The following is a 25355-nucleotide window of genomic DNA, read 5'->3' on the forward strand; positions in this document are numbered from 1 at the left end:
TCCATAGGGTTTGTGCTCCATGTCTTGCTCCCCCTGTTATTTTTGCAGGACACCCAGGTGTCTCAGCAGGCATGGGAGAAGGGGCTTGTGGAAAGACAGACGGTGGTCTGCTGGGATTGTTAAAAATGTGGGCAAGGCAAGAGGACAGGATGGTGGTTGGTAGCTTTTGGAAGCACTGAAAAGAGAATGGGAAGGGGCAGCTGGGGACAGTGGCTGGTTCAAGCCAGTGATACAAAGGAGGAGGCTGAGCTGTGAATGATGCAGGGTGAAGGACAGGATCTGTGCTGATACACCTGAGCTGAGAGCTGGGGAAAGGAGCCCGGAGCCCCCCGTGTGGGCACACACCCTCTTCCAACAGCAGGCAAACAAATCAGAAACTCTGCTTGGTCTGGGATCACTTAGAGCAACTTGATCTGTTAAAAGCTGTTTCATAAAATCGTGTAATTATGGAATGGGTTGGGTTGGAAGGGATCTTAAGCTCATCCCATTCCACACCCTACCATGGGCAGGAACACTTTCCAGTGTCCCAGGTTGCTCCAAGTCCCATCCAACCTGGCCTTGACACTTCCAGGGATGGTGCAGCCACAGCTGCTCTGAGCACCCTGTGCCAGGGCCTGCCCACCCTCACAGCCAAGAAATTCTTCCCAGCATCCCATCTAACCCTACCCTATGTCAGTGGGAAGCCATTCCCCCTTGTCCTGGCACTCCAGGCCCTTGGTCAAAGTCTCTCTCCAGCCCTCCTTTAGACCCTGAGGATGGTTACTGCTGGTGACTGACACTGAGCAGTTTTTGAAGATGAAGAGTAAATCTGTGCTTGCACATTTGCTTCCTGCCCGTGCCAGGCTCAGAGGTTCCTACAGGGAGCAGCCAAGGCTGGTTGATGCTGGGCCATCGAGCTGAGCGTCACCTCATCTGATACCTCTGTCCAGAGTGACATTTTTCCTTCCCTCCAGGCAGTTCCTGATCCGCTTCTGATGCTCTCGCTGAATGCACTGGGTGTTGTTGGAGGGCAGATCGATGGCGCTCCCAAAAGCCTTCCTGAGAAACAACTGGAATGGCACTGGAACACAGCACTGGGGGAGCTGCCTGGATTTATTTAAAAGTGGAATAAAAAGAAGACACAGTCATGGTCTGAGCTTGTTTGTTGTAACAGCTGGGCAGGTTAAACACACCCAGCAGGGCTGGAGGATGTAGGGCTGTGGTGAGGTGAGGTGGCTGCTGTTTCTCAGAGTATTCCTGGGGTAGGAAAATACAAATATTAATGTAAAATTTGCTTCCAAACAAGCATGGACAGAGGTGGGAGATGCCAGTGGAGCTGTTGTGTGACAGTGCCTGGGGCAGGGGTTGGCTTTTCCCAAACACTGGATGAGGGAGGGAAGGGGTTTGTAAGGAGTCAGTGGGGTTTACTCATAGGTAACCTGTGTTGTGTGGGCAGACCCCCCTCATCCTCACAAATCCTTTTTCCTCTCCAGCCTCTGGAATATGTCTGGGATCTAAAATGATGCCACTTCACCCTGCATTGCAAGCTGGGGACAAGGAGGACACTGGCAGGTGAAGGTGGCTCAGGGCACAGGGGGTCCCATCCTGGGCATAAACCAGAGCAGTTTCTGTTCATTTCAGCTGGGATTTGGCAAAACCGTGGGAGGGAGCTGCCAGGCAGGTTGGGGTTCAGTTTAGTGTGATCCATGGGCTCTTCCCGAGGCACCAGGAGCAGTTTTGATCCTGCAAACTGCCTTGTGAGCTGTGCTGCAGCAGGAAGCTGCTGGGGAGCCCTGTTTGACCCTGTATTGAGCAGGCTGTGCTTTGTCTCCCTGGGGAAGACGCCTGGGAAACCGCAGGGTGTTTTCCATCCACTGGACTGGATGGAGCCGGCTGCGAAGCGCGGAGTGGAAACATGGGATCGATCGGGGCCTCGGGACGTGGTTGTGCTGGGTCCTGTGTTAAATCAGTGCATGAGAGTGAGGGACACGCTTGTCCAGGGCTCTGCATGTCCTGTGTCTGAGGAATATTTGCTCTGCTGAACCTCTGCTGTCCAACTCCAGATCCCTGAGCAGGGAAAGAGTGTGAATATCCCTCCTACCTCTATGCAGCTCCCTGCACTTCCCATCTTACAACACTTGGAAGCCTTTACAATCTGGTTTGGGCTAGAAATTTGGTCAGTTGGCTTTGGTTTTAATATGAATTACACAGGGAGTGTTTGAAAAGCCCTTCCCTAGCTCCACAAGCTGCTGGATCCAATGCAGGAGTTGCTGCCCTCATCATGCCAGACACCAAAGGTTCCTCATTTTCTCCTGGCAGGTAAATTCCAACCACACCAACCAGGGGGTATTTTTAACAACTGTTGTTTGCACAAACACAACGGTGCCCAGCCATAAACTGACTCCTGCAAGTCTTCTTGTCACCTTTCTGCCTTAGAGATCCTTGAGTCTGGAAGTTTTTCCCAGTACAGAGTCTTCCTGGCTAGAATTTTTGGATAAATATTGCAGCACTGGCAGTTTAATTCTTAAAGGGGTTCAGATCTGCCTTCTTCCTAGACGTTCCTTGGGAAAATAGTGACACTCTCTAGGAATGATCTGGTGGTTTGTGTGTCTCCTGCCAAAGAAAACATCTTTGTTTCCGTGTCAGTCTGTTTGGTTTTTCTCCAAGGCTGGAATTGATGATCTGAGGGTCAGAACTGATGATCTTGGAAGTCTTTTCAACCTTAATGATTCTCTGGTTCTCTGTTTAATCTGGTGTTTAGTTTCTACCAAGCTGTACTTGGGGTTGAAGGGGCTGAGGATAAACCAGCTTGGGAGAACTCTGCCTGGGGGGAGCAGGTGCTGTCACATGCTTAGCAGGCAGGGAAGGGTATGTGAAGAGAAACCTTGGGAGAGAGGGAATAAGGCTGAGATAATGGATAGCAGGGAATGGGAGTGTCACGATCTGCCCGCAGGGACAAAGGAATCGTGATGGTTCTTTTCACCAACCCCAAAAGTGCAAAAAGGCAAACAGCAGGGGACCATCAGTTAATCACAACAAATGCACCTTTATTAGGGGCCAAAACAGTAAATGTGAGAGTGGGGGATCGGAAAGGAGATAAAAGGAGAGAGAGAGAGAGAAGAGGGGTATGGGAATAGCTACCAACACAGGCGAGATCCTCAGTGGTCCGGACGATGGGGATCCGTCTGTCGTGTCAGGGGAGTCTCCGAAGTTCTGGTCAACTCAGGGGTCCAGTTATAGTCCACAGAGGAAAGGGGGGAACATGCAGGACAATGAGAGTCTGTTGTGATTGCTGAGGGGGGAACAGGTGAGTCCACTGAAACCACCAAGGCAGGACGAACACAATGGAGAATAAGTCCATTGGAGCTACTGAAAGAGAACAGGTCATGTCATTAGTGGTCACACCATCCTCTTCCCCACTCCCTGTGGCAAGGGTCTCAGTCTCAGTCCTTGGGAGCAGGGTTTTCCATCTCCATCTGTCACAGTGGTAATGAGGCAGGTGAGGGGTCTTCAGTGAGAGACCACTAGAGTCACCCCAAAAGTTCATTCGGCTTAAGGGTGGAGAGTGGGCAAATATGCAGTGGGCCGTTCTTTGCTGGGTCCATGCCAGGTCCTTGCCAACTCCTTGCCAACTCCTTGCCAACTCCTTGCCAACTCCTTGCCAACTCCTTGCCAATTCCATGTCAGGCCTGGTTTGGAACAGCCAGCGTGACGGTACAACAGTTGCACCTGCACTCCCTCCAAGCCAGAACTGCAGAGGGGGAAGGGGTTTCTCCTCGTGGCAATTGGAAGGCATAAGGAGAGTAAGGGGGGCTTCAGACGGCCTCTTACAGGGAGGCAGTGAGGGAAGTGGGAGGCAGGAGAGATGTGAGGAGTTGTTGGGCTCCAGGAGAAACGGGACTGTTGTGGTGAGAAATGTTCAGAGGAACTGGGACAGATCTCCGGGAAACCCTGCCCTTTGTTTCTCCTCTGCTGACACCAAGGCTTGCCTTGCAGAAACCCAGCTGAAGGAGGTGGAGGAGATGCTGGAGCAGGAAGGTTTATCCCAGATCTCCTGCAGTGCTGCCAGTGAACAAGTGGCGTATTTCCTGGTGGAGCGGGCGGCGCTGCTGGGAAAGCTGGAAGTGGCAGCCCGGCAGCTGGAATCCCACAGCAGCATTGATGGGCTCCAGGTACCTCCTGCTCCGTGGCAGGCTGCGGGAAAGGAATATTTTGGGGATATTTCTGTAATGAAAATTGTTTCTCCTGTCTCTGAGGCCACTGTGGAGTCTTGGGTCTGAAATACTTGAAAGAATTACAAGAAAGATGGAGTATTTGTGAGAGTCTGGAATGCCAGGACAAGGGGAATGGTTTCAAACTGACAGAATATGTCTAGATTGGATATTGGGAAGGAATTCCTGGCTGTGAGGGTGGTGAGGCCCTGGCACAGCTGTCCAGCTCTCATGGGCAGGCCAGGAAATCAGAGGTCTTTAAAAAATAGTGAACCCACAGAGCTCCCAGGAGGAGCTGGGAGAACTGATGGATTTTCACAAGGGTTTGGGATAACTCTGGTGGAAACATTCCTGCCAAGTATAAGGCATGGTAACCCTAACCCTTCTAAATCAAGATATGTTGGAACTGAAAATCCCCCTCATGATCCTGAGGGACACATGGCAGTGCCAAGGGACACATGGCAGTACTGAGGGACACATGGCAGTACCGAGGGACACATGGCAGTGCCAAGGGACACATGGCAGTACTCAGGGACACATGGCAGTACTGAGGGACACATGGCAGTGCCAAGGGACACATGGCAGTACTGAGGGACACATGGCAGTACTGAGGGACACATGGCAGTACTGAGGGACACATGGCAGTACTGAGGGACACATGGCAGTACTGAGGGACACATGGCAGTACTGAGGGACACATGGCAGTGCCAAGGGACACATGGCAGTACCGAGGGACACATGGCAGTACTGAGGGACACATGGCAGTGCCGAGGGACACATGGCAGTGCCAAGGGACACATGGCAGTACTGAGGGACACATGGCAGTGCCAAGGGACACATGGCAGTACTGAGGGACACATGGCAGTGCCAAGGGACACATGGCAGTACTGAGGGACACATGGCAGTGCCAAGGGACACATGGCAGTGCCAAGGGACACATGGCAGTGCCAAGGGACACATGGCAGTGCCAAGGGACACATGGCAGTGCCAAGGGGCACATGGCAGTGCCAAGGGACACATGGCAGTGCCAAGGGACACATGGCACTGCCAAGGGACACATGGCAGTGCCAAGGGACACATGGCAGTACTGAGGGACACATGGCAGTGCCAAGGGACACATGGCAGTACTCAGGGACACATGGCCCTGGGCTGGTGGTGCTTTGATTCAGGAGCATCTCTGTGTGCAAGGCTGGCTCTGCTCACACCTGTCAGGCACTGGGAGCTGAATTCCCACAGCAGCAGGAATGCACACAGCTTCCTGGGGAGACAGAAAGAAGGAAATACACATTTTCCTGCTGGCTCCATAGTTGGGATTTCATAGAATCACCGAGGTGATTGCCAATGCCCTCCAAGATCACTGAGTTCAACCATTCCCCCAGCACTGCTAGGGCCACCACTAACCCATGTTCCCCTAGTGCCACATCCAGAGGGTTTTAGAACACTTCCAAGGGATGGTGACTCCACCACTGCCCTGGGCAGCCCATTCCAACGTCTGACCACCCTTTCTATGAGGAAATGATCCCTAATATCTGATCCTAACCTCCCCTGGCATAGCTTGACACCATTCCCTCTTGTCCCATCCTTGTTTCCTGGGAGCAGAACCTGAGCCCCTCCTGGCTGTCCCCTCCTGTCAGGAGCTGTGCAGAGCCACAAGGTCCCCCCTGAGCCTCCTTTTCTCCAGGCTGAGCCCCTTTCCCAGCCCCCTTAGCTGTTCTTCATCACACTTCTGCTCTCCCTCATTTCAAGTTTGTCCTCAAGCAGATTGGGAGGGTTTTTACTGGGTTTAGAGTAAAAAACCCAGAGTCCAAACAGTGTCACAGCCTCATCCTTACGCTGTGTCCAGCCTGGGCAGGAAATAATCCCTTCTTCTGAGACCCAGGGAACACCTCACATTTCGGGGCAGGGCATCTCCTGCCTTTGCTTTGTCCCAGAACTGGCACTGGAGATGAGGAAATACACATTTTCCAATGGGACCAGCATGGAGGGGGTGACAAACAGCTCTGCCTTGGTCACATCTCCACAGAGTTCCTCATTTCCATTGGCACATTAACCCTTGTGCTTCAGTTCTGCAGGGAAGAGCTGGAGAGGGAACAAGCTTTGCCTGCAGGAGTTGTGGGAGATGTGGATGAGGCCCCACAGAGGCTGGTGGTATCCCAGGAAGATATCCAGAGGCTGGCAGAAGGGCTGGATACACAAAGCAGAGAGAAGAGTGGAGCAGGTAAGTGCTGCTCTGGTGGCCACTCCTGGCATGCTCTTAGCCCTGGGGAGGCAGGGGCAGTCTGTCCTCTGTCCTCTCTGTTTGGAATGTGGGAAAACCAGTGCCAGGAGTCAGCCTGCTCCGTAGGAGGTGGGAATGCTGTCGTTAACAGTCACAAATCCATTAATTCTGAGACTGGGCTTCTCTGATCTGTGATGCAGCTGCACAGTCTGGACGAATTTCCTGTCCCTGGGAATTTCCTATCTCCTCTCCAGGGAGAGCTTTCTGCCCTGGGAGGGGATGGGGAGGGAATGATGACTTGGCCTGGAAGCAGAGTAGCTGAATTACCATGTGCACAGGGTTAGTTAGCAGAGCTGGACCTCTTATCCCAGGGCTCTCCAGGTACAGTTTGGGATGTTGCCTCCATAGGATCCTTACTAAGTGCAGCAGTGGGGAAGTGATTGGATACATTGTCCTTGCTGAGAATATTCCCTTTTACCTCCTTCTTGAAATAACTGTTGACCAGCCCTGAAGTGTTATTTATTAGTAGGATTTTTTAATAAATTCTCACTGTAGAAATAAACAGTTTTCTGGAGGGACACGTGGTAAAGCTGCTCTTGGAGTGAAATGTCCATGGAAAATGTCCTTAGTGACACACAGGTCTGGATGCTGTTTTGGGGGATTCCTTGCATTGTCCCCAAATCTGTGATGCAGAATTTCATTGGAGAGCAGCAACTGGAATGAGGTGACTCATCCCAGCCCCGTGTGCCTTTGCAGGGACCAGCTACCTTCAGGAGATTGGCACTATCTGGGGCAGGTTTAGAGCAGAATTGCACATCCTGGGGCTCCCCTTGGTGCTCACACACAGCACAAGGACCTGAGAGTTTCTCTCCAGCCCTGCCAACTCCTCTCCAGCCTCCAGTCCCATCATTCCCAGCCTTTTCATCCCTGTACTGGGTGGGGATTGATCCATAGTCCCCAGGGATGGGATGAGTGATGTGGCAGTTTCAGTGCTGACTCTCTGGAGCACGGACAGCTCCAGCCTGGGACTCCCATGGATTGTAGCCTGCGCAGGGAAATCTGTGCTTTATGAGGTGCTAGATGAATACAAAGCTTTACAAAATGTGAGTAAGGGTTTAATGCTTGTTTTGGCTCTGGGGTTTGTCTCTGTGTGTGCAAAATGAGGGTGGCAATGTCCCAGTGGCTTCCCTGGCTCTGTGTCTCTGCACAGCTTCTCCTCCTGGCGAGCTCTGAGCCAGCTGCTCTGGGAATTAATTGATTTGCTACTAAAAACCTAGACTGGGGTCACTCATCTGTAGTAAAACCCCTTAAACAGAATATTTTTGTTCAGTGATAACTTGTGTGCATTGGAGGGAAGAATTCCTGACCAGTTTGAGCCCAGTTAGTGGGATTTTGGTGAGGAAAGGCTTTAAATGGTATTTTAAAAAGTGTATAAGGAATGTTGTGGGGTTTTTCCAAAGCAGAACTGGGCTGCCACATCCCAACACTGTTGTCCTTGTGGAATCACCCCTGTGGTCAGCCCCGAAGGCTGACCCTGAGGGGGAAAAACAGGAGAAGGAATGGGAAAATAGGGGGTGGTCAGAATTTTTGCAAGAGGAAAAGAGCTGGAATTTTATTATCCTTTCATCAACCTTTTAATCATAATTTTATCATAATTTTATAATAAATTTGTGTAGTGGTCAACAGGCTTTTGAGTAAAATTTCCATTCTGGTGGAAGATGGGGGTTGGAATGAGATAATCTTCAAGGTCCCCTTCCAACCCAACCCATTCTGTCATTCTGTGGAGGTGGAGAGGTTCTTTGCTTTTTATTTTAAATGGCACAACTGAAAATCCTTGTTTGAAAAAGGAATTTGTTGCTTTTTCCAAGGTAGAACCAAAAAAGTAGATTTTTTTTTTGCCTGAATAGAAGACAAATTTAAGTTTAAAATTTCCTGTGCCTAATGTTAAGCTGAAAAGGGAATAATGTTTCTTCCCTTTTCTTTAAGGAAAAATTGTCTCCCCAAGACAGGAGGATACCAGTGTGTCCTCAACATGTGCTAATAATGCAAACACCTCTTCCTATTTCTGCCCTGGAAGTATTGGGAATGTGCATTAATTGGTGTTGGGATTAATTTATTTATTGATCCATTGATCCATAGAAAAATTGGTGCACAATTTTTCCAGTTGTAGCCATTCCATTCCATTTTAATGTGTGGACAGCATGAATACATTGGCTGGGATTGTGTTCCTGCTTGTGGCAGTGATGGATTTTATGGTGAAAATGTTGAGGTTTCCCATAGAGAAAGTGAAACCTATATTGGATGAGGTGAGTGATTTAAATGAGGTTTTACCTCCATGATCCAGAGGTAAACTGAATCCCTGGAATAATGATGGAGAGACTGCTGTTGAACCTGGATCTCCAGGGACATCAACCTTTGCTGTGAGAGGGAGAGGGCATGGATGTGGGATGTGTTCCCACGTGGATGTGTCCCATGAGGATGTGTTACCACGTGGATGTGGGATGTGCTCCCACATGGATGCAGGATGTATTCCCAGTGGATGGAAGATGTATTCCCCTGTATTCCCAGTGGATGCAGGATGTGTTTCCAGTGGATGTGGGACATGTCCATGCTGCCTCCCACCTTCCCATGTGTGGGATCAGCCTAGAATCCATGCTTGGACCAGTGACCACGTTCCTGGTGCTGCTGTCTCCAGACAGGACTGAGCTCCAGAGGGCCATGGAGCACAACAAGCAGCTGGACAAGGAGATCCTGGCACTGCGGGCACGGGTCCAGACGCTCGACCTGGAGAGGAAAGCGTTCCTGGAGCTGGTGAGGATCCACCAAGCCAAGCCAACAATCCTGGGCTGGCTCCTGAAAGTCATCCCTGCTCCCAAACCTGCCCTGCCTTCCCCCTTCCCCTCCCTGTTCTATGCCCAGTCTTTCCAGAGGTGCAGTTTGGCTGTGTCATGGAGCAGTAGAATTTGGGAAGTAGGCAGAATGCAGCTCTGGGAACTTCCTTCAGTGCAGGAGGAGTTTGGGGGACTCCAACTGGGTGGTGGCTTGAAAACTTTGGGACACATTTTCCTGTGCCCATGGAGAGGGATCAGCTCCCTGCTATCAGTGTTTACCCCAACTCAAGTGTGTAAATAGAGTAAGGAACTTGTGCCTTTCCCTGGACTGGATTAAAGAGTTCAGTTTACCTAAGTTTAGCCTAAAACCCCCACCAGATGGTTAGAAATCCATTTGTAATTTATGGTAATTTTTGATTCCTCTCAGCCCCTTTGGTTTTTAACTCAGCCACATTGATTGATTTGCTTATTTTCTGAGGGTTCTCTAAATGGAGTTAATTACATTACTATTAGTTAAATGCTTGGTGTTATACAGCCAGGATTCTCTAAATGCCACCTAGAATTAAGGAGCAATTAAGGAACTATCAACCAGATAATTCCTTAATGAGGTTGCCAACAAGGAAGGGATAGAAGAGTCTGCTTCCTCTTAAAATGTATGATTGGGCACAAAATCTACTGCTGTTCTTATCTCCTGATTTCCTTACATCAGCCTCTGAGAGCCTGCCTCTGCCATCCCAGCACTGAGAGCTCTTGGCTGTCTCTGCAATTCTCTTGCAGTCCAATGAGTATTGCTAAATTAATAGAAGTATCTCTGAGAAGATACTTTTCAAATAATATTTATCAGATTATATCTTGAATGGGATTTATTCCCATTTGAGGTGTTCAAAATTTTACAGTATTTATTATAGTACAGATTGTTTCATAGTTTTGTTCCTTGCATTTAAAAAAATTGCTGGTTTTTCCATGTCTGTCACCTCAAGCCTTGTATTTACAGCACAGCCTCTTTCTGGAGCTGCAAAAAACCATAATTTAGTTCAAATTCCTCTGTTTACTATTTTTTATTCCAAATAATGTTTTCCTTGCTGTAGGACATTGCTCCTTTCAGTTATTCTGGATACAGAAGTGTATGAATAGCTTATAAAAAAGTAGAAATAAAATATTAAAAAAAATAATATATGTCTATATAGACAAAAACCATACAGATACGTGTAATATATTTTGGTCACTGAACAGGAAAAAATGTAGCCAGGTTGAGATCAGTTCCAGCCACATGTTAAGCTAAAAGGAAATTCCCTTTATTCTTTAGGATTGGGTTTTAACTGTTGGCACAGAAGTTGGGAACCCCCCAATTTTTAATTTACAGAAGTAGAAAATGTGCTTTATTACTGACTACAGCATCTTGGTGTCCTGAAAGGTGCTTTCTTGTCTGTGGGTTCTGAAGAGTAGGGGAGGAACAGGCTGGGCAGTTGGTCTGGGATGAGCTGTGACTGTGGGGTGAAGAGCTACTGCTGGTAATGGAATTCCATTGGTCCCATGGATGGAAGACACTGAAAGGTGTCCTCAGAAACAGCAGTTGGAATCTGACACAATGTGGGTGTGGTCAGGAAATGAAATAAATTCAGAAAAATCATCCCTTAATGGATTGGAGCAGCAGCATTCCCACTTTTGCTGCTCCTTATCTGAGGCCACTCAGCAGCTGGAGCATCCACAGGATCTCAACCAATCCCTCAGGATGAGGAATAGTAATGCATAAGTAATAAAGATGAAAATGGAATGTTCACCAAAACTCAGTTCAGGTGCTTTGTGTTGCAGGTGGAGCAGCTCAAGGAGGAGATCTGTGAGTACCAGCGGAGTGAGAGGCCAGAGCCTGCAGCGGCAGAGGGAGTTGGAATGGCCTCACTGCAGGTGTTTCCAAGGGCTGTTTCTTTGTCATTCCAGAAAAACATGGTCCCCTCTGCATCCCAGACCCTAGCTGGCTGTAAGAACCTGGGTGTTCTGGGGTTGGAGGAGCTGGCTCCTAGGGCTGAGAGATGAAGCTGATGTGCTCTTGTGTTTTATTTCTGAGAGACGTGGGTGGCCTTGGACTCACTCAGTGCTCACATGGCAAAGATGTGGAGCTGCTGGAGCTGCATGAGGAGGCCAGGGAGATGCTCTGAGGGCTGGAGCTCTCTGCTCTGGAGCCAGGCTGGGAAAGCTGGGGGTTTCTCCTGGAGAAGGGAAGGCTGCAGGGAGACCTCAGAGCCCCTTGCAGGGCCTAAAGGAGCTCCAGGAGAGCTGGAGAGGGACTGGGGACAAGGGATGGAGTGCCAGGAGAAGGGGGAATGGCTTCCCACTGCCAGAGGGCAGGGATGGATGGGATATGGGGAAGGAATTCCTGGCTCTGGCAGTGGTGAGGCCCTGGCACAGTTTGCCCAGAGAAGCTGGATCTGGATCCCTGGAAGTGTCCAAGGCCAGGTTGGATGGGGCTTGGAGCAACGTGGGATAGAGGAAGGTGTCCCTGCCCATGGAACAGGATGAGCTTTAAGGTCCCTCCAACCCAATCCATCCTGGGATTCTGGGATCTCAATCCTATTTCTGTGCTAATGTTGATTTTCTCTCAGGCACAGGGCACCCAGGAAGAAGCAGGACCTGATGGAGGTGCCCCATATCAGGAACATGGAGATCAAGGAGTTGAAACTCTCCACAAAAGGTGAGAGGTGTAGAAATCCTTCACCCCTTGTACTTCCACTGGTTCCTGGTGCTGTGTCACTGATGCTCTCTCTTGAAGGATTATTTGATTATTGAATTGTTTTAAATACTCTTCAGGACTTTGTTCTTTTACTCCCAAATGGGAAAATTTGGAGGAGATGCAGTCCTGAGGAATCACTTCTTCCAGTTAAATGCTGATACTTCCTCCAGTTAGTTGATTTCCTAAAAAAAGAGAGTTGGACTTTTAGGGCTCTCCAGAGACAAAAAACCTGTTGTTTAAAAATCATGTTGTTTAAAAACCTTGATTTTAAACCTGTTTTAGTGCTGGGAAGTTTTCTTTGCATTTGGTTGCTTTCCAGGCATGCACCAAAACACCTGCCTTTCAACCATAAATAAGCAAACAGGGATTTCTAAGGGAATTCAAAGCTTTGTTCTCCCATTATCTGCTCAGCAGGTGCTGCACCTTGTCTGGCAGGTTCAGGGAGGAAAGGGGAGCTGATCCTCTTCAAAAAGCCCTCTGACCCTTTTCCCTTCAGATTCCCAAGCCTGTTCTCCACCTCAAGCAGCTGAATTTGCTGTTATCTCTTTGCTGTTGGCAGCCTCGTGCCTGACCTCTTTCCTGCCCAGACATTCATCATCCCTTGTGGAGATCCCATCACCCCTAATTCCCATCTAAATAAGGACAGGCACAGGCCATGCTGGATGTGAGACTGGAAATCAGCAGGAGAGTGTGAGGAACACCTTGGCTTTTCCTCGCTGGTGGGGAGCAGTTGGGATGCAGTTCCAGCCTTGGTGATGCTGGCTTTTGGTGTGCAGGTGCCGGGAAGCCATGGAGAGCATTGAGGGCAGGAATTCCCAGCTCCTTCACAAGCTGCAAAAACTGGAGCAGGAGCGCAAGGGTTTGGTTGAGCGCAATGAGGAGCTGGAATCAATTCTGGGAGAGACACAGATCCAAACCAAGCAAGAGAAGCAACAGCTGGAGAGCGAGGTGGAGGGACTGCACCAGAAAGTGAGTAAGGAATAGGAGAGACAAGGTTTGGGTTTCTTTCATTCCATCTACTTTTCTCTCTGATTGGAAAAATAGAATGATGTTTGACCTGGCCCTGCACTCTGCTGTGTTTAGTTTGACAACAAAAACAGCCAGAAAAATCTGCTAGTTTGGCAGAGAGGGGGAAGGAAAAAGTATCAGCAGGGAGTAAATGACTCTTGGTTGGAAGTGCAGATTCCTGTGTTATGGCAGTGTTGTATTTTCCATCTCCTGTTCCCCCTCACAGAATCCCAGCCTGGTTTGATTGGGAAGGGTCCCTAAAGCCCATCGAGTCCCACCCCTGCCATGGGCCTTGCTCTACCCCAGGGTGCTCCAAGCCCCGTCCAGCCTGGCCTTGGGCACTTCCAGGGATCCAGGGGCAGCCACAGCTTCTCTGGGCAGCCTATCCCAGGGCCTCACCACCTCACAGGGAACAATTCCTTCCCAGTATTGCATCTGACCCTACTGTCTGGGACACTGATGCTCCTTGATCCCAGGAAATATCACCAGTTAAGTGCCCTGGTGGCAGAAGATTGCACTTTGGCTTTTCCTGAGGGTCAGGATCTTGGAGATGTGTCAAATGGTGCTGAGTGTGAAGGCCCAGGATCTACAGTGCCTGGGAATATCCCTCTGAATGCACAAATGGAGGGACAGGGAATTTTTCCTATCTTGTGGTGCAGCAGCTGCTGTGAGTGGGGCTGGTCACCTCTCCTGGAAGAGCTCTGAGATCCATCTTGAGAAGCTTTGCTCAATCTTGATCAAAATGTGACCTCAGCAGCATCTTCCTAACCTGGGTCCTACTTGATTTTGGGTGCCCTCATCCCAGGGTTACCTGGATCTATTCCTGCTGATAGGACAAGTCCACTCAAATGTGAGGAGCACTGGCACTACAGGCTGGGTTGGCACTGCTTCCCCAGGGAAAATTCTGTGTGGAGCATCACTGCCAGGGCACCTGATCCCTTTCAGAAGGAGCAGCTGGGGAATTTTCAGCCAGAGAGAAAACAGACTTTGGTCTGGCCAGGTGGGTAGGTGGGATTCTCCCCACAAAGACTGGTCCTTCCCATGGACTGAGGCTCTGCTGCCTGGCCAGGAGCTCTTCCTTGCTGGGGCTCTTGCCATCTGTCTGTGCTGGAAATTCTCTCTGCAGCTGGCCTGGATTGATCCATCTTTCCTGACTGGCAGCTGCACCAGTCCAGAGTGTCCCTAGGGGATTTCTGATGTGAGGTTTTAGCCCCCCCCCAGTTTTCAGCAGGGAATGATGTGTCCTAACAGCTGGTGCTGGGTGTTGGAGTTGGTGGTGGCGTATCCCACATGGACACACGACTCCAAGCTGGATTGTTTAAGGAAGAGATGTGGAATTCCCAGCCAGTAGCCTCTGGAAAAGCCTCTAAAAACTGGCCAAAGGCAAGTTCAGATACCTTAATGAGGGTGCCAGTGGCACCACGTTTGTCTCCTGTCTTGGAGGAGCCACGGGCCAGCTCTGGGATGGGATGGTACAGGGTCTGTCTGTCCCCCATGGCAGTGCTTTGGTTTAACTTGGGGCTTGTTCAGCTCACACCAAACTCTTCCCCCTTGGCCAGAGTGAACACAGCCCTCCACAAATCAAGCACGATGTGTTTTCAGTTTGGACAAATCCCTGCTTTGCTCTGTGGGTTGTCACAGATCCCTGGGAATGCCATGCTTGGGAGCCAAGGAGATGTGAGGCATTTTGTCTGCAGAGGCTTGGCAGCTGCTGCAGCTGGGAAAGAACCATTTTGAGGGATGCAGGGCCAAGGAGCAGAGGCAGGATGGATGAAGAGGTGGGTTTTAACCCGTGGATAGATCCATCTACTTAGCTGGAGGTTGCTGTGTCCTGCATTCCCAGGGGGCTTTAAGAGCCCTGGAGATGAGGAGGGAAGGGGCTGGAGCCTGGGCATGGCAGTGCTGCTGGGTGTTTTCCAGTCCTGCCCTGGCTGGGAAGGATTTGGGAGGGTTTTTGGTCCTGGCACAGCTGCAGAAGCCTTGGCTGGTCAGACTGTGACACAGGACCAGCACAGTGGAATACAGAGTGAGGATTGTTCTGCTGCTGGCATGGGATTTGGGAGCACAAATTAAGTGCTTAAAAGTTAATGGCTTGGATGGAGACTAAAGAAATGCATTGCTGGATATCAACTTCTGACCAAAGGCTGACTGAGATGAGGAGGGGAGGTGTGTTTTGCATTTGAGATCCCTTTTGGATCTCCAAAGTCTTGCTGAACCCCAAATTATCACCCAGTAATGCAGAAGGAGAGGGGTTTGTTGACCTTTAGCTCTTCTGTGAGAGGTCTGGGTGTTTCACCCCACTTTTAATACCTTTTCACACATTGATGAGCTCGTATCTTTGATTTAAAAAGCAGTGTTGCAGCAGCTTTCCTGTTTGTTGGAGACTATTCCCTTCTGGGAGCCCCAGCAGACCCAGGTGGTGCCAGGAGCTCATCAGGGAGAGCAAAGCTCAGGGGCTTTGAGGTGCTGCTTTGGAAATGGACTGGGATTGGCAGGGACTTGGTACTTCTTTGGCTTTGAGATTACATATGAGGAAAAATTTCTTGTCTGTGAGGGTGGGGAGGCCCTGGACAGGTTGTCCAGAGAATCTGTGGCTGCCCCACCCCTGGCAGTGTCCAGGGCCAGGTTGAACAGGGCTTGGAGCAACCTGGGATAGTGGAAGGTGTCCCTGCCCGTGGCAGGGGTGGAACGGGATGGGCTTTAAGGTCCCTTCCAACCCAATCCATCCTGGGATTCTGGAATCTCCAGAACCAGTCTGGGGTTCTGTGGAGCTGGATTTCATCTCCCTCTAGTGTCCCAGCTCATTTCAGGAGAGCCAAGCTCAGGCAGTTAGACAGTCCAGCCGGGGATTTTAGAAATTAGCCCAAGCTGGATTTCAAGCCTAAGGAAAGGGAAGCTGTCCAGGCTCCTGCTGGCAGCAGAGCTGGGGGGCTGCCAGTGCCAAGACTTGGATTTTGGAAAAGGGTCTGTGGGATACCTAATGGGGAAGAGAAGCTGAGCTGCTCCTCTGGGATGATCCTTACCTGGACTGCTCAGAGCTCCTTTGAGGCCTTTATAACTTCAGGACCAATCACTTTCCCTTGGGGGGTGATCCAAATGCAGAGTGAGAACTTGTCCAGACTCCCACCTGCAAGGAGGTGCCAGGAGGAGCAAAAGTCAGTGGTTACAGAGATCAGTGCTCTGCTGTCCCAAATCCCAAGTCCTTGGAGCCTTTCAGGAGCGACTGACAGCTTCCTATGAGCAGTGAAAGGACCAGGATGGGTTCTGATGGACCAGGCTGAGCATCTTGGATAGGATCAGCACACTGAGCACAGGGAACAAGGATGACCCAGCACCTAAACTGGGGTGTCTTGGGGTCCTCTGTGTCAGGGGAGCACCACAATGTGGTGGAAGCTTTGAGTTTTCACCACGTGCCTTAGTTGTTCCACTCCTTTTGTGGAGCAGAATTCCATCTTCTTCTGGCTTGAGTCCAGATGGCTCCTTCCTCCTTGGAAGCAGCAGGATGAGGGATGAGCTGGAGCTGGCCATGCACATCCCCTCCTGTTCCTTGCTTCCAGCATGGGCCTTATCCCATAACAGCAGCACCAGGAGCACTCTAGGGTTAGTTGTGCATTTAATTGTGAGTCCTGGCTTGGTTTTAACTTGGGATTTGTCCATGTTCAGATCACCAGTTTGGAAACAGAGTTGTTTGAGGTGCAGAAGAACAAAAGTGAGATGAATGGGAACGAGCAGGTGACATCTGGAGCTCAGGAGATGCAGGAGGTGAGAGCTTTTCCTTGGGAAATGAACTGTTCTGTTTAGAAATGTTTTAAATGAGCATCTGAAGTGTCTCTTTCCTGGGGATGCTCTTTGTCACCCTCTCCTGAGGATTTTTAGCTCCTCAGCTCATGCAGGTGGGTGGATTATTGGAGGAAAGCAGCCAACATGATCTCCATGAAAACTCTCCCCTTAGGAAGTTGTCTTGCCTTCAGCTCTGCCAGCTGAGGAGTTTGTTGTCTCCCCATGAGCGTGAAGTTTTTACCTGTGTGAAGGTGCTCAATTCTTGTTTAGGGTTTAGTGAAACCAGGGGATGTGTAGGTACATTTAAAGCTGATACCCTTCAGGTTCTGGGTTAACTTTCCTGTCCGTTTGTTCCTTGCCAGCCCAACAATTGGATCTGCCTGGTGTGTCAGGCAGACAGAGATGGGAGAGGAGCTTCCCAAGGTGTTTTGGGTCAGTGGAGGTTCTGTGAGCCCTGGATAAGAGGTGTAGGAATTCCATTGGAAACATTGGAGAACTGTTTTTCTCCTCTCCTTGTTTCCTAGAAGACAAATACCCTGCAATCTGCTTCTCTCTGAGTAGAAAAAATGTTGTGGAAGTGACTCTGAACATTTCTTGTTGCAGATGTTGGAAAGCTGTCAGGAAACGATAGACAAGTTCGGAAGTCAGCTTGGAGAGAGGAGAGAACGGAGAAAGCAACTGGCATCTGAGCTGGAGCTGCTGCGGGAAGATTTGAAGGCTGAGAAGGTGGTGCTGGGCAGCCAGGTATGTCCAGCCCCTGTGGGGGGGCTCCCTGCAGGAGCCAGATGCCTTTGGATGCTCCATGAAAACATCCCCAGGTGCTCCCCACACTCATTGCCTGGCACCTCTTGATGCATTTCTGCAGCCCAGCCACGTTCAGACCTTTGGTGGAGGGTTTTCAATCCAGCTGCTCTCGTGGCATCACCTCTAGCTCCAGAATTTACTTTCCTTTCAGTGAATCTAATACTGAATCAGTAATTCCGACTTTGTAGCCAAACCCTGATTCTCCAGAGGGCAGAGTGGGAGTTTTCAGACTCAGGCATTAATTTCAGGAATCGAACACCCCAGAGCAAAGTGAGCATCCTGCTGGGATCCCAGCACTTCTGGGATTTCCCCAAGGGCCTTGGCACACTTGGCTTGAACCAATTTAGGTGCTAAATCAACTCCTGGGGGTTTCCCTGCTGGGAATGTTGCTGGAACTCTTGTGTTCCAGCTGGGCCACAGAGGAGAGACAGTGAGTGGTGCCAGCAAAATTGTCCAAGGGCTGCCAGGACAAATGCTGAAAATTAGGCTAAATATTTAGGAGACTGACAGATCTGTGGCCTGGACAAAGGGACCTGGCAATGGGAGACTGGCAATGTGGGGGGGGGGGGTTACAGCCATGACAAATCCCATTTTTTATCACTCTGAGAGGCCTTAGATCAGTTTGTGAGTCCTGTCACTTCCTTGAATCCAAGTGAAAATCCATAGAAGTCCTGAGCTGTTGGCAGAACTCCGCAGACTCAGGCGCTGCTGGAGGAACAGTGGCATCTAGAGGCCAGGGCTTGGTCGTGCTGCAGCAAATCCACACTGAAACTCGGGATCAAAGCTTGGGATGAGCACAGCCTGGCTGGGAGGAAGAGGCTGGGTCAGTCTATCAGTACACACATGGGAAGGAATTGTCTGATCTGGGGAATGGTGGGCAGAATGGGAAGAGTCCTTTTTGAACTCTTGCCTCCCAGTACTTCAGCCTACTTGTGATCCAGGGATCTTTGAATCCAAATCATCCATCCCTAAAAGTCTGGCTGGAATTCAGCCACCCACTGGCCAGTGGTCTCCCTGAAGGAGGGACTGTTTTCTCATCAGAGGGATCAGGAGGAATGGACCCAGAGCCCTTTGTTAGACTGAAACAGCCTTTAGCATAGAGACCTTTGCATGTATTTGGTGAATTCCTGGCTCCCCACATGGGCTCATTCCTTTTGGATGGAGCAGCTGTTCTGCAATGAACCATTTCCCAACGGTGCTGGAAACAAGATTTGCATGAAATCATTGGGTTCTGTCACCTGGAAATCTCTCCTTGTTTTTAAGAGATTTTTGGACACTTAAGAGGAGAAATCTTTTCCTGAGCTTGCCCTTTGGGGTATGTTTCATCCACTGACTCTCTTGTTACCTCTCCAGGGTTTGCCTGACTCCCACTCAGAGCTCACAAGCCACATAAACACCTTCCCAAGTCTCCAGAGAACACCAGCCAGCAGGGATCTTGTGGATGTATCCCATGAGAAGCTACACAAAGACAGTGCTTTGCTAGACCCAGAGGTGAGACATGGAAAGAATTCCCAGTTCTTGTGGTACCTGGTGCAGGCAGGAGCTGCTGGGGTGTGTTGCTCAAATATGAGCAAATTTGTCCTGGTGTAGATAAGATGCCTTGGAATTGAAATACCAGGAGATAACCTGGGATTGAAAGCTCAGGAAGAGCTGTTGATTAAAAAGCTTTAGCAGTCAAAGTTGGTGTTTAGTGAGGATAATGGTGTTTGTGCCTGAAGGATTTGGGTCCATCACAGGTGAGCAGCAGATCTGACACTGGGCAGACTCCAGCTGTGATTCAGCTGCGAGTTCTTCTGTCCTGATGCATTCCTCCTTTCCTGCCCCTTTTATTTTCTTGCCATCTTCTCCTCAAGTCTCCTGTTCGGGGTGTGCTGTTACCTGGTGTTACAGGGCTAGGTGACACTGGGAGTGGAGAAGCCATCCCTGGGAAGGTGTTTGGGGTGGAGCTGGAGCACCTCTGTGAGAGCCACCTGAACCCACGCTTTGTGCCCCTCCTGGATTGCCAAGAGCTGCTGCTTTTGTAAAGAGCTTTGGCATATGCTGTAAATCCCTGGGAGCTGCAGCTGTGCCACAGTAGGATGAAATCAAATAAAGAACCATGGCTTGGTGGTAGTTTAGACACAGCTACTTTCCATGCAGGAAAAAAGACTCACACGTGTCTTTGAGGGGGAAGAACTGCAATGATTTAGCCACAGAACCACAAGCCATGCCTTGCTGGAGTCCCCAGATTGCCCTGTATGGCTCCAAAGATTTCAATCAGAGCAAAGGAAATCCAAGTCATGGTGTTTTCTGACCTTACAGACCTCTGAAGTCCTGCAAGACAGAGAACAGAGTCCCAAAGTGGAGCAGAAACAGGAAGACCCCTCTGCAGATGCAAAGACCTATGAGGAACAGATGGCTAAAGTAGTGTTTTTGGAAGAACAGATCAAAAACCTGAGGAAAGAACAAGAACTGCTCTGGTAAACCTTAAGAAAGACTGTGGTATTTTCTGCTCCTGTCTTTGCTGAATTAAGTTTTGAGCCTTTTCCAACTCCCCGTGGGGCTGCTTCTGGCAAAAATGGGCCTGGCATCTTCATCTGGTCCTTGGGTCAGCATTTCTCATTTTGGTGACTTTCCTTAGTCAGGATCAGCCAGGATTAAAGATTTTTTCTGCAGCTCTTCCAGATTCTGAGCAGCCTAAATGGGAGCTGTCCTTAGGAAGGAGGATTCTTCCCTTGAAGTTGAACTAAGGGGGTCTCAAAAATCTCCTGTTGTGGGTTTGGGCTCCTCAGGGCTCACTGCTGGCAGCAGCTGGTAGTCCAAGTCCCACTGGAGATAGGGATAGCCCTTGGAATTTGGGTGTCTTTGGAGAGGAGGTGTCAGCAGGTGTTGGTCCAACCCCCTTTTGAGTAGAGCAGGAGAAATTTGGAGCTGGAGCATCTGGGCTCAGGTGCTCATCTGTCCTTAGTAAATAAAAGCTTGGATTAAATCCAGTATGGTTATAGTGACCTGTGTAACTGGTACTGGGATAAAATACCACCAGGAGAAGGCAGCAGGGAACTGCTAAGGAGTCATGGAATCATTCAGGCTGGAAAAGCCCTCCAAGATCATTGAGTCCAGCTGTTTCCCAACACTGCCATGTTCACTCTTAACACATGTCCCCAAGTGCCACATCCACAGTGTTTTGAACACTTCCAGGGATGGTGATTCCAGCCTGGACAACCTGTGCCAGTGCCTGGACATCCAGGACATAGAATCACAGAATTCCAGACTGTTCTGGGGAGGGAGGGATCTTCAAGCTCATCCCATTCCACCCCCTGCCATGGGCAGGGACAGCTTCCACTATCCCAGGTTGCTCCAAACCCCGTTCAACCTGGCCTTGGACACTTCCAGGGATGGGGGAGCCACAGCTTTGATCTTGGATGGAGAAAATGGAGTTTGGGTGAAGATAAGTCAGGCAGCTGGACTGGGACACCTGAGCCCCCATTCCAGTGCTTCCCTGTGACTTTAAGTCCAGGGCAGCTCCTGTGCCTGTGTGAGGATTCCTTAGCCAGCCTGTAACCTCTTCCTGGGGAGAGCTGAGCCTTTGGACACACGTGGTTTTGTGGGAAGTGTCCCAGGGAGACTGACCCTTGCCCAGAACTGCTGCACCCAGGACTGAATCCCCTTTGGAGCCTCCCGAAGCGCTTGAGTGTTTCACTGGACTATGATCTCCCAAGTTTTTCCCCTTTAAGGGTGTTTTCCCTGGATTTGTGTAGTTATCTCTCTCCTTTACTATTTCTCCTTCAAGCTCTGAATTACTAGAGAGCAACAAGAAGAAGGAGGAGCTGGAAAAGCAGCTCAAAGAGAGCAGTGAAGAGAAACGGATGTTGCTTGAAGAAATTGCCCAGCTCAAATGTGACATCCGGAGTGCCTGGGAGCAGGGCCCCAGTGGAGACACGAGGAGGATGACCCCAGGCTTGGAGCAGAGGGAGAACAGATTTCTCCCATGGCAGAGCTCGGCAGGCAGTTTAGAGGGGAGCCTTAAACAGGTATGGGCAGCTTTGCCATCTTCACCCTGCTTTTTGTTATTAATTGAGTGGCAAAACGTAATTAAAGTGGGCTGGAAGCCAGCCCTGTCGATTGTTAGAAATTAGGGATGTGTTAATTGCCTTATGTTGTGCTTTTGGGTGTGGTGGGGACTTGGATAAACTGAACTGATTACACATGGCAGAAATAAGTTATTTAAGTGGAATTTGTTCACCTTTCTCACCTTGCGAGCTGAAAGAGAAAGGGAGGTGCAGGTGTCCCTGCCAAACAGGGAGGAAATGATGGAAGAACTTGGGATGGGGGGACTGAGGAGGAGCTCAGCTTCTGGGCAAAGATTTGGGAGAGAAAAGAGGATAGGGTGGTCTGTATGGCCAGGGTGGGAATGAGAAGTAGAGGATCAGAGTCCAGCTGTATCCAAGAAGCAGCAAATCATCCGAGCAGAGCAGGACACAAGGAGTGCACTGGATGTGGGAAGGGATCCTGATAGGAGGAGGTGGGGAAAACCCCACAAAACCAATGGAGCCAATGGACCTCCAGGATGACTGACTGCCAGATCCCACAGTGCTGGATCAAGACTTTTTCCAGCTTGGGAAACTTACCTGGGGATTATCTGAGAAGGCAGATTTGGTCTCCAGTGAATTCCGTCTGGTTCCAAGAGCAGAAGGTGAAGATGCAAACTGGGAATGCAGATCAAGAGATGAAAGTGATGCTGGAAAGAAAGGCTTTGGTCCAACCCAGGCTTTGGTGTGTGTGCTGGGAAGGTGAGTGAGCTAAGGAGATCAATTACCTCCCAAGAGCCATCGCAGACCGTCGGTGACACCTCCCAGTGTCCAGGCTTTGTCCTGTTGTGTTCCTGTCCCGCTGCCAGGACTCACCTTTCTCCTGTTCCTGATCCCTCTGGGAGCTGGGCTGGCTGTGTCACTCCTGCTTGGATGCCTGAGTGAGACTGGTACAAGAATCCAAAGTGACCCAGTGGCTTTGCTTTGACTGGACGGATTTGTTTCAACAGGGATTTGTTCCCTCACCCGGGTTATCACCTCTTCCCCCTCAGCCTCAGGAGCTGTATTGGTTTCTCTGAGGTGATGGAGAGAATGATTGAATCACTGAGCTTGGAAAAGGCCTCTGAGATCATCAAGTCCAACTATTAACCCAGCAATACATGTTCACCACAAACCATGTCCCCAAGAGCCACATCCACAAGGCTTTTAAAGCCCTGCAGGAGCAGAGAAGGGAACAGGACATAGTGCAGGGACACAGAAATGCCAGCATCATCTTCCTGCCCAAATGCCCTTAAATCTTACTGGCTTCTGCCTTCCTTAATCACCTTTATCCTGCCTTAAAGTTAATTTCTGTGTCACTTCTGCTGTTCCTGCAGGGTCTGTCTGAGGAGAGGTTCCAGCAGCAGGAGGAGAAGCTGCAGCAGCTGCGCCAAGACCTGCGGCGGGTGCAGAACTTGTGCAGCTCCGCTGAGAGGGAGCTCAGGTATGAGAGGGAGAAGAACGCCGACCTCCAGAGGCAAAATCTGCTGCTCCAGCAGGAATGCACCAAGGTAGGCACAGAGCCAGGCTCCCCAGTGTGCTCTGCCTCAGCTCCATGGCAATTATGGCCACGAGGGCTGAAGCCCATCTCCCCCCAGGCTGGGAGAGCTGGGGGTGTCCACCTGGAGAAGAGAAGGCTCAGAGCCCTTTCCAGGGCCTAAAGGGGCTCCAGGAGAGCTGGAGAGGGACTTTGGACAAGGATCTGGAGTGCCAGGACAAGGGGAAATGACTTCCCACTGCCAGAGGGCAGTGTTACACAGGCTATTGGGAGGAAATCCTTCCCTGTGAGGGTGGTGAGGCCCTGGCGCAGGTTGCTCAGAGCAGCTGTGGCTGCCTCATCCTCAGAAATGTTCCTGGCCAAGTTGGATGGGGCTTGGAGCAACGTGGGATAGTGGAATGTGTCCCTGCCCATGTTGGGGGGCTGGAACCACGTGATCCTTAAGGCCCCTTCCTACCAAAAGTGCTCTGGGATTCTGTGACAAATTTCAATGCATCCAAATAAACCATGCTTTACTTCCTCTGTGGAACAGGATTCCTCTTTCTGGAACCCTGTTCCCCTTCCCTAGCCAAGCCATTCCAGCTGATTTATGCTGAAGTATAAATCTGATTTCTTCTCTGGGATCTCAGGTCAAAACTGAGCTGAAGCAGGCCCGGGCCAAACTCTTGGACACCACAGAAACATGTTCCTCCCTCTCAGCACAGTGGGACAGGAGCCAGCAGAAGGTCAAGGAGCTGGAACTGGAGCTCTCCAAGTGCTCCCAGGCTGACAAGCTCCAGAGCAGCCTCCAGGAGAGGCTGGCCCAGGAGAAATCCAGAGCAGGAGAAGCACAAAAGAAGGTGAGTGTAAGCTGGGGTATGTTTGACACTTCTGTGCAGCTCTAGTGCAGAAAGCAAGCAGGTTTGCTTCCCCAAATTCCTTTTTGTGATCCCTTGGCTTAATATTGTAGGAAGAAAGCCAGGAGCATAATCAAGGCAATGGGTTATCCCAGCCATGTCTGGTAACCCAATATCTCTGAAATTCTGATAGTGGGGCTGACAGGCACAGGGAACCCCGATCTTGTTCTTGCTGAGAAGATTTCCTACTGTTTACTGGCTGAAAAGTTCCAAAACCTTATGTTTTCCATGGCACTGATACTGCCATGCTCCTGCAGGAATCACTGGGTTCTCTTTTGATGTGTGCAGGATCAAATTGGATGGAAAAAAGAGTGTTGGGAGTTCATGACATAGTGTTGGTCCAAAATCTAGTAGCCAGTCCAAAAGCTTTTCCTTTTAATAGACTTAGAGTCAAAACAAGGACATCTTTCCTTCCCATGCCTCAGACACTGGGGAATCAGAGGGATCTGATTCAGACACTGGCCCGTACATTCAGAAAGTTTAATCTATGTCCCAAGGTTTCAAAACTCCAGCAAAAGCTGAAGGATTCCCAGCACCAGCTGCTGCTGGCAGAGGCTCGTGTTTCTGATAAGAAGCTTCTGGAGGAGGAGCTGAAGGAAGCTCGGGAAAATGAAGCTCGAGTGCAGCAGGAACTTCACGAGGAGCAGCTGAAAAGGTCTCTGTGCTGTGCAGGGGCTGTGCCAGCCCTCCAGCAGCTCCTGTCTGCCCTGGGAGGGTTCAGGGAGACCCAAACTACTGCTTTCACCTCTTGTCTTCCCTTTGGACCTGCCTTATCCCTGGAGTTCTCCAGGGATTCCCCCTTCCTGAGATTTAAAAGATGATTGGAGGCTTCATCTGCCTTGGAAGGGCCGTGGCCTCTCCTGTCAGTGCAGTGATGCCAACAGCCCCTTCCCTGTGCAGCTGGGAATGATCCCAGTACATCATCCCCCCTTCCTGTGTCACTGGGACATGGCACAACTGGGATGTGCTGATCCCTTTGTCCCCTCCGTGTCAGCCGGGGCAAGAGGAGCAAGGGGCTGTTTTGGGTGACAGACAGACACCTTGGGGGCAGGAGGCACATCCCCCTCTAGCTCTCACTGCCACCCCATCATGTTTCCAGGAGGCTCCTGGAGCAGCAGGTGGAGGAGCTCCGGCAGCAGCTCCGGCATTCCCGGGAGACCGAGGCGTCACTGGCCAAGATGCACGTGGAGCTCCAGGCCAAGACCCTGGAGGATGAGAAGAAGCTGGATGCTGGTGAGGTGAGTGACAGTGAGGGGGTTCCTCATCATACAAGGGACAACAGGACCATCAGGAGCTGGGATCTGCTCCTGGGAGCTGCTGGAATTGGGAACATCTGATCAGGGGCTGAGCCCTTGC

General features: G+C 50.3%; 1 protein-coding gene across 2 annotated transcripts in view; it reads left to right on the forward strand.

Annotated features, from left to right (window-relative positions):
* CCDC30 (coiled-coil domain containing 30) overlaps positions 1–25355 on the forward strand; it is a 35067-nt gene that overhangs the window by 3802 nt on the left and 5910 nt on the right. For both annotated transcript variants that reach the window (XM_053962838.1, XM_053962839.1), the window contains exons 4-18: positions 3976–4151; positions 6255–6408; positions 9104–9219; positions 11052–11144; positions 11840–11928; positions 12744–12936; positions 16639–16737; positions 17359–17499; positions 18913–19050; positions 19861–20018; positions 21329–21569; positions 22943–23116; positions 23733–23942; positions 24497–24654; positions 25099–25237. In XM_053962838.1, the coding sequence (XP_053818813.1) occupies positions 3976–4151; positions 6255–6408; positions 9104–9219; positions 11052–11144; positions 11840–11928; positions 12744–12936; positions 16639–16737; positions 17359–17499; positions 18913–19050; positions 19861–20018; positions 21329–21569; positions 22943–23116; positions 23733–23942; positions 24497–24654; positions 25099–25237 (2279 nt within the window). The remainder of the gene's footprint in view (positions 1–3975; positions 4152–6254; positions 6409–9103; positions 9220–11051; positions 11145–11839; positions 11929–12743; positions 12937–16638; positions 16738–17358; positions 17500–18912; positions 19051–19860; positions 20019–21328; positions 21570–22942; positions 23117–23732; positions 23943–24496; positions 24655–25098; positions 25238–25355) is intronic.

The sequence above is a fragment of the Vidua chalybeata genome, chromosome 22 (genome assembly GCF_026979565.1).
Source record: "Vidua chalybeata isolate OUT-0048 chromosome 22, bVidCha1 merged haplotype, whole genome shotgun sequence".
In the NCBI taxonomy this organism is placed as follows: domain Eukaryota; kingdom Metazoa; phylum Chordata; class Aves; order Passeriformes; family Viduidae; genus Vidua; species Vidua chalybeata.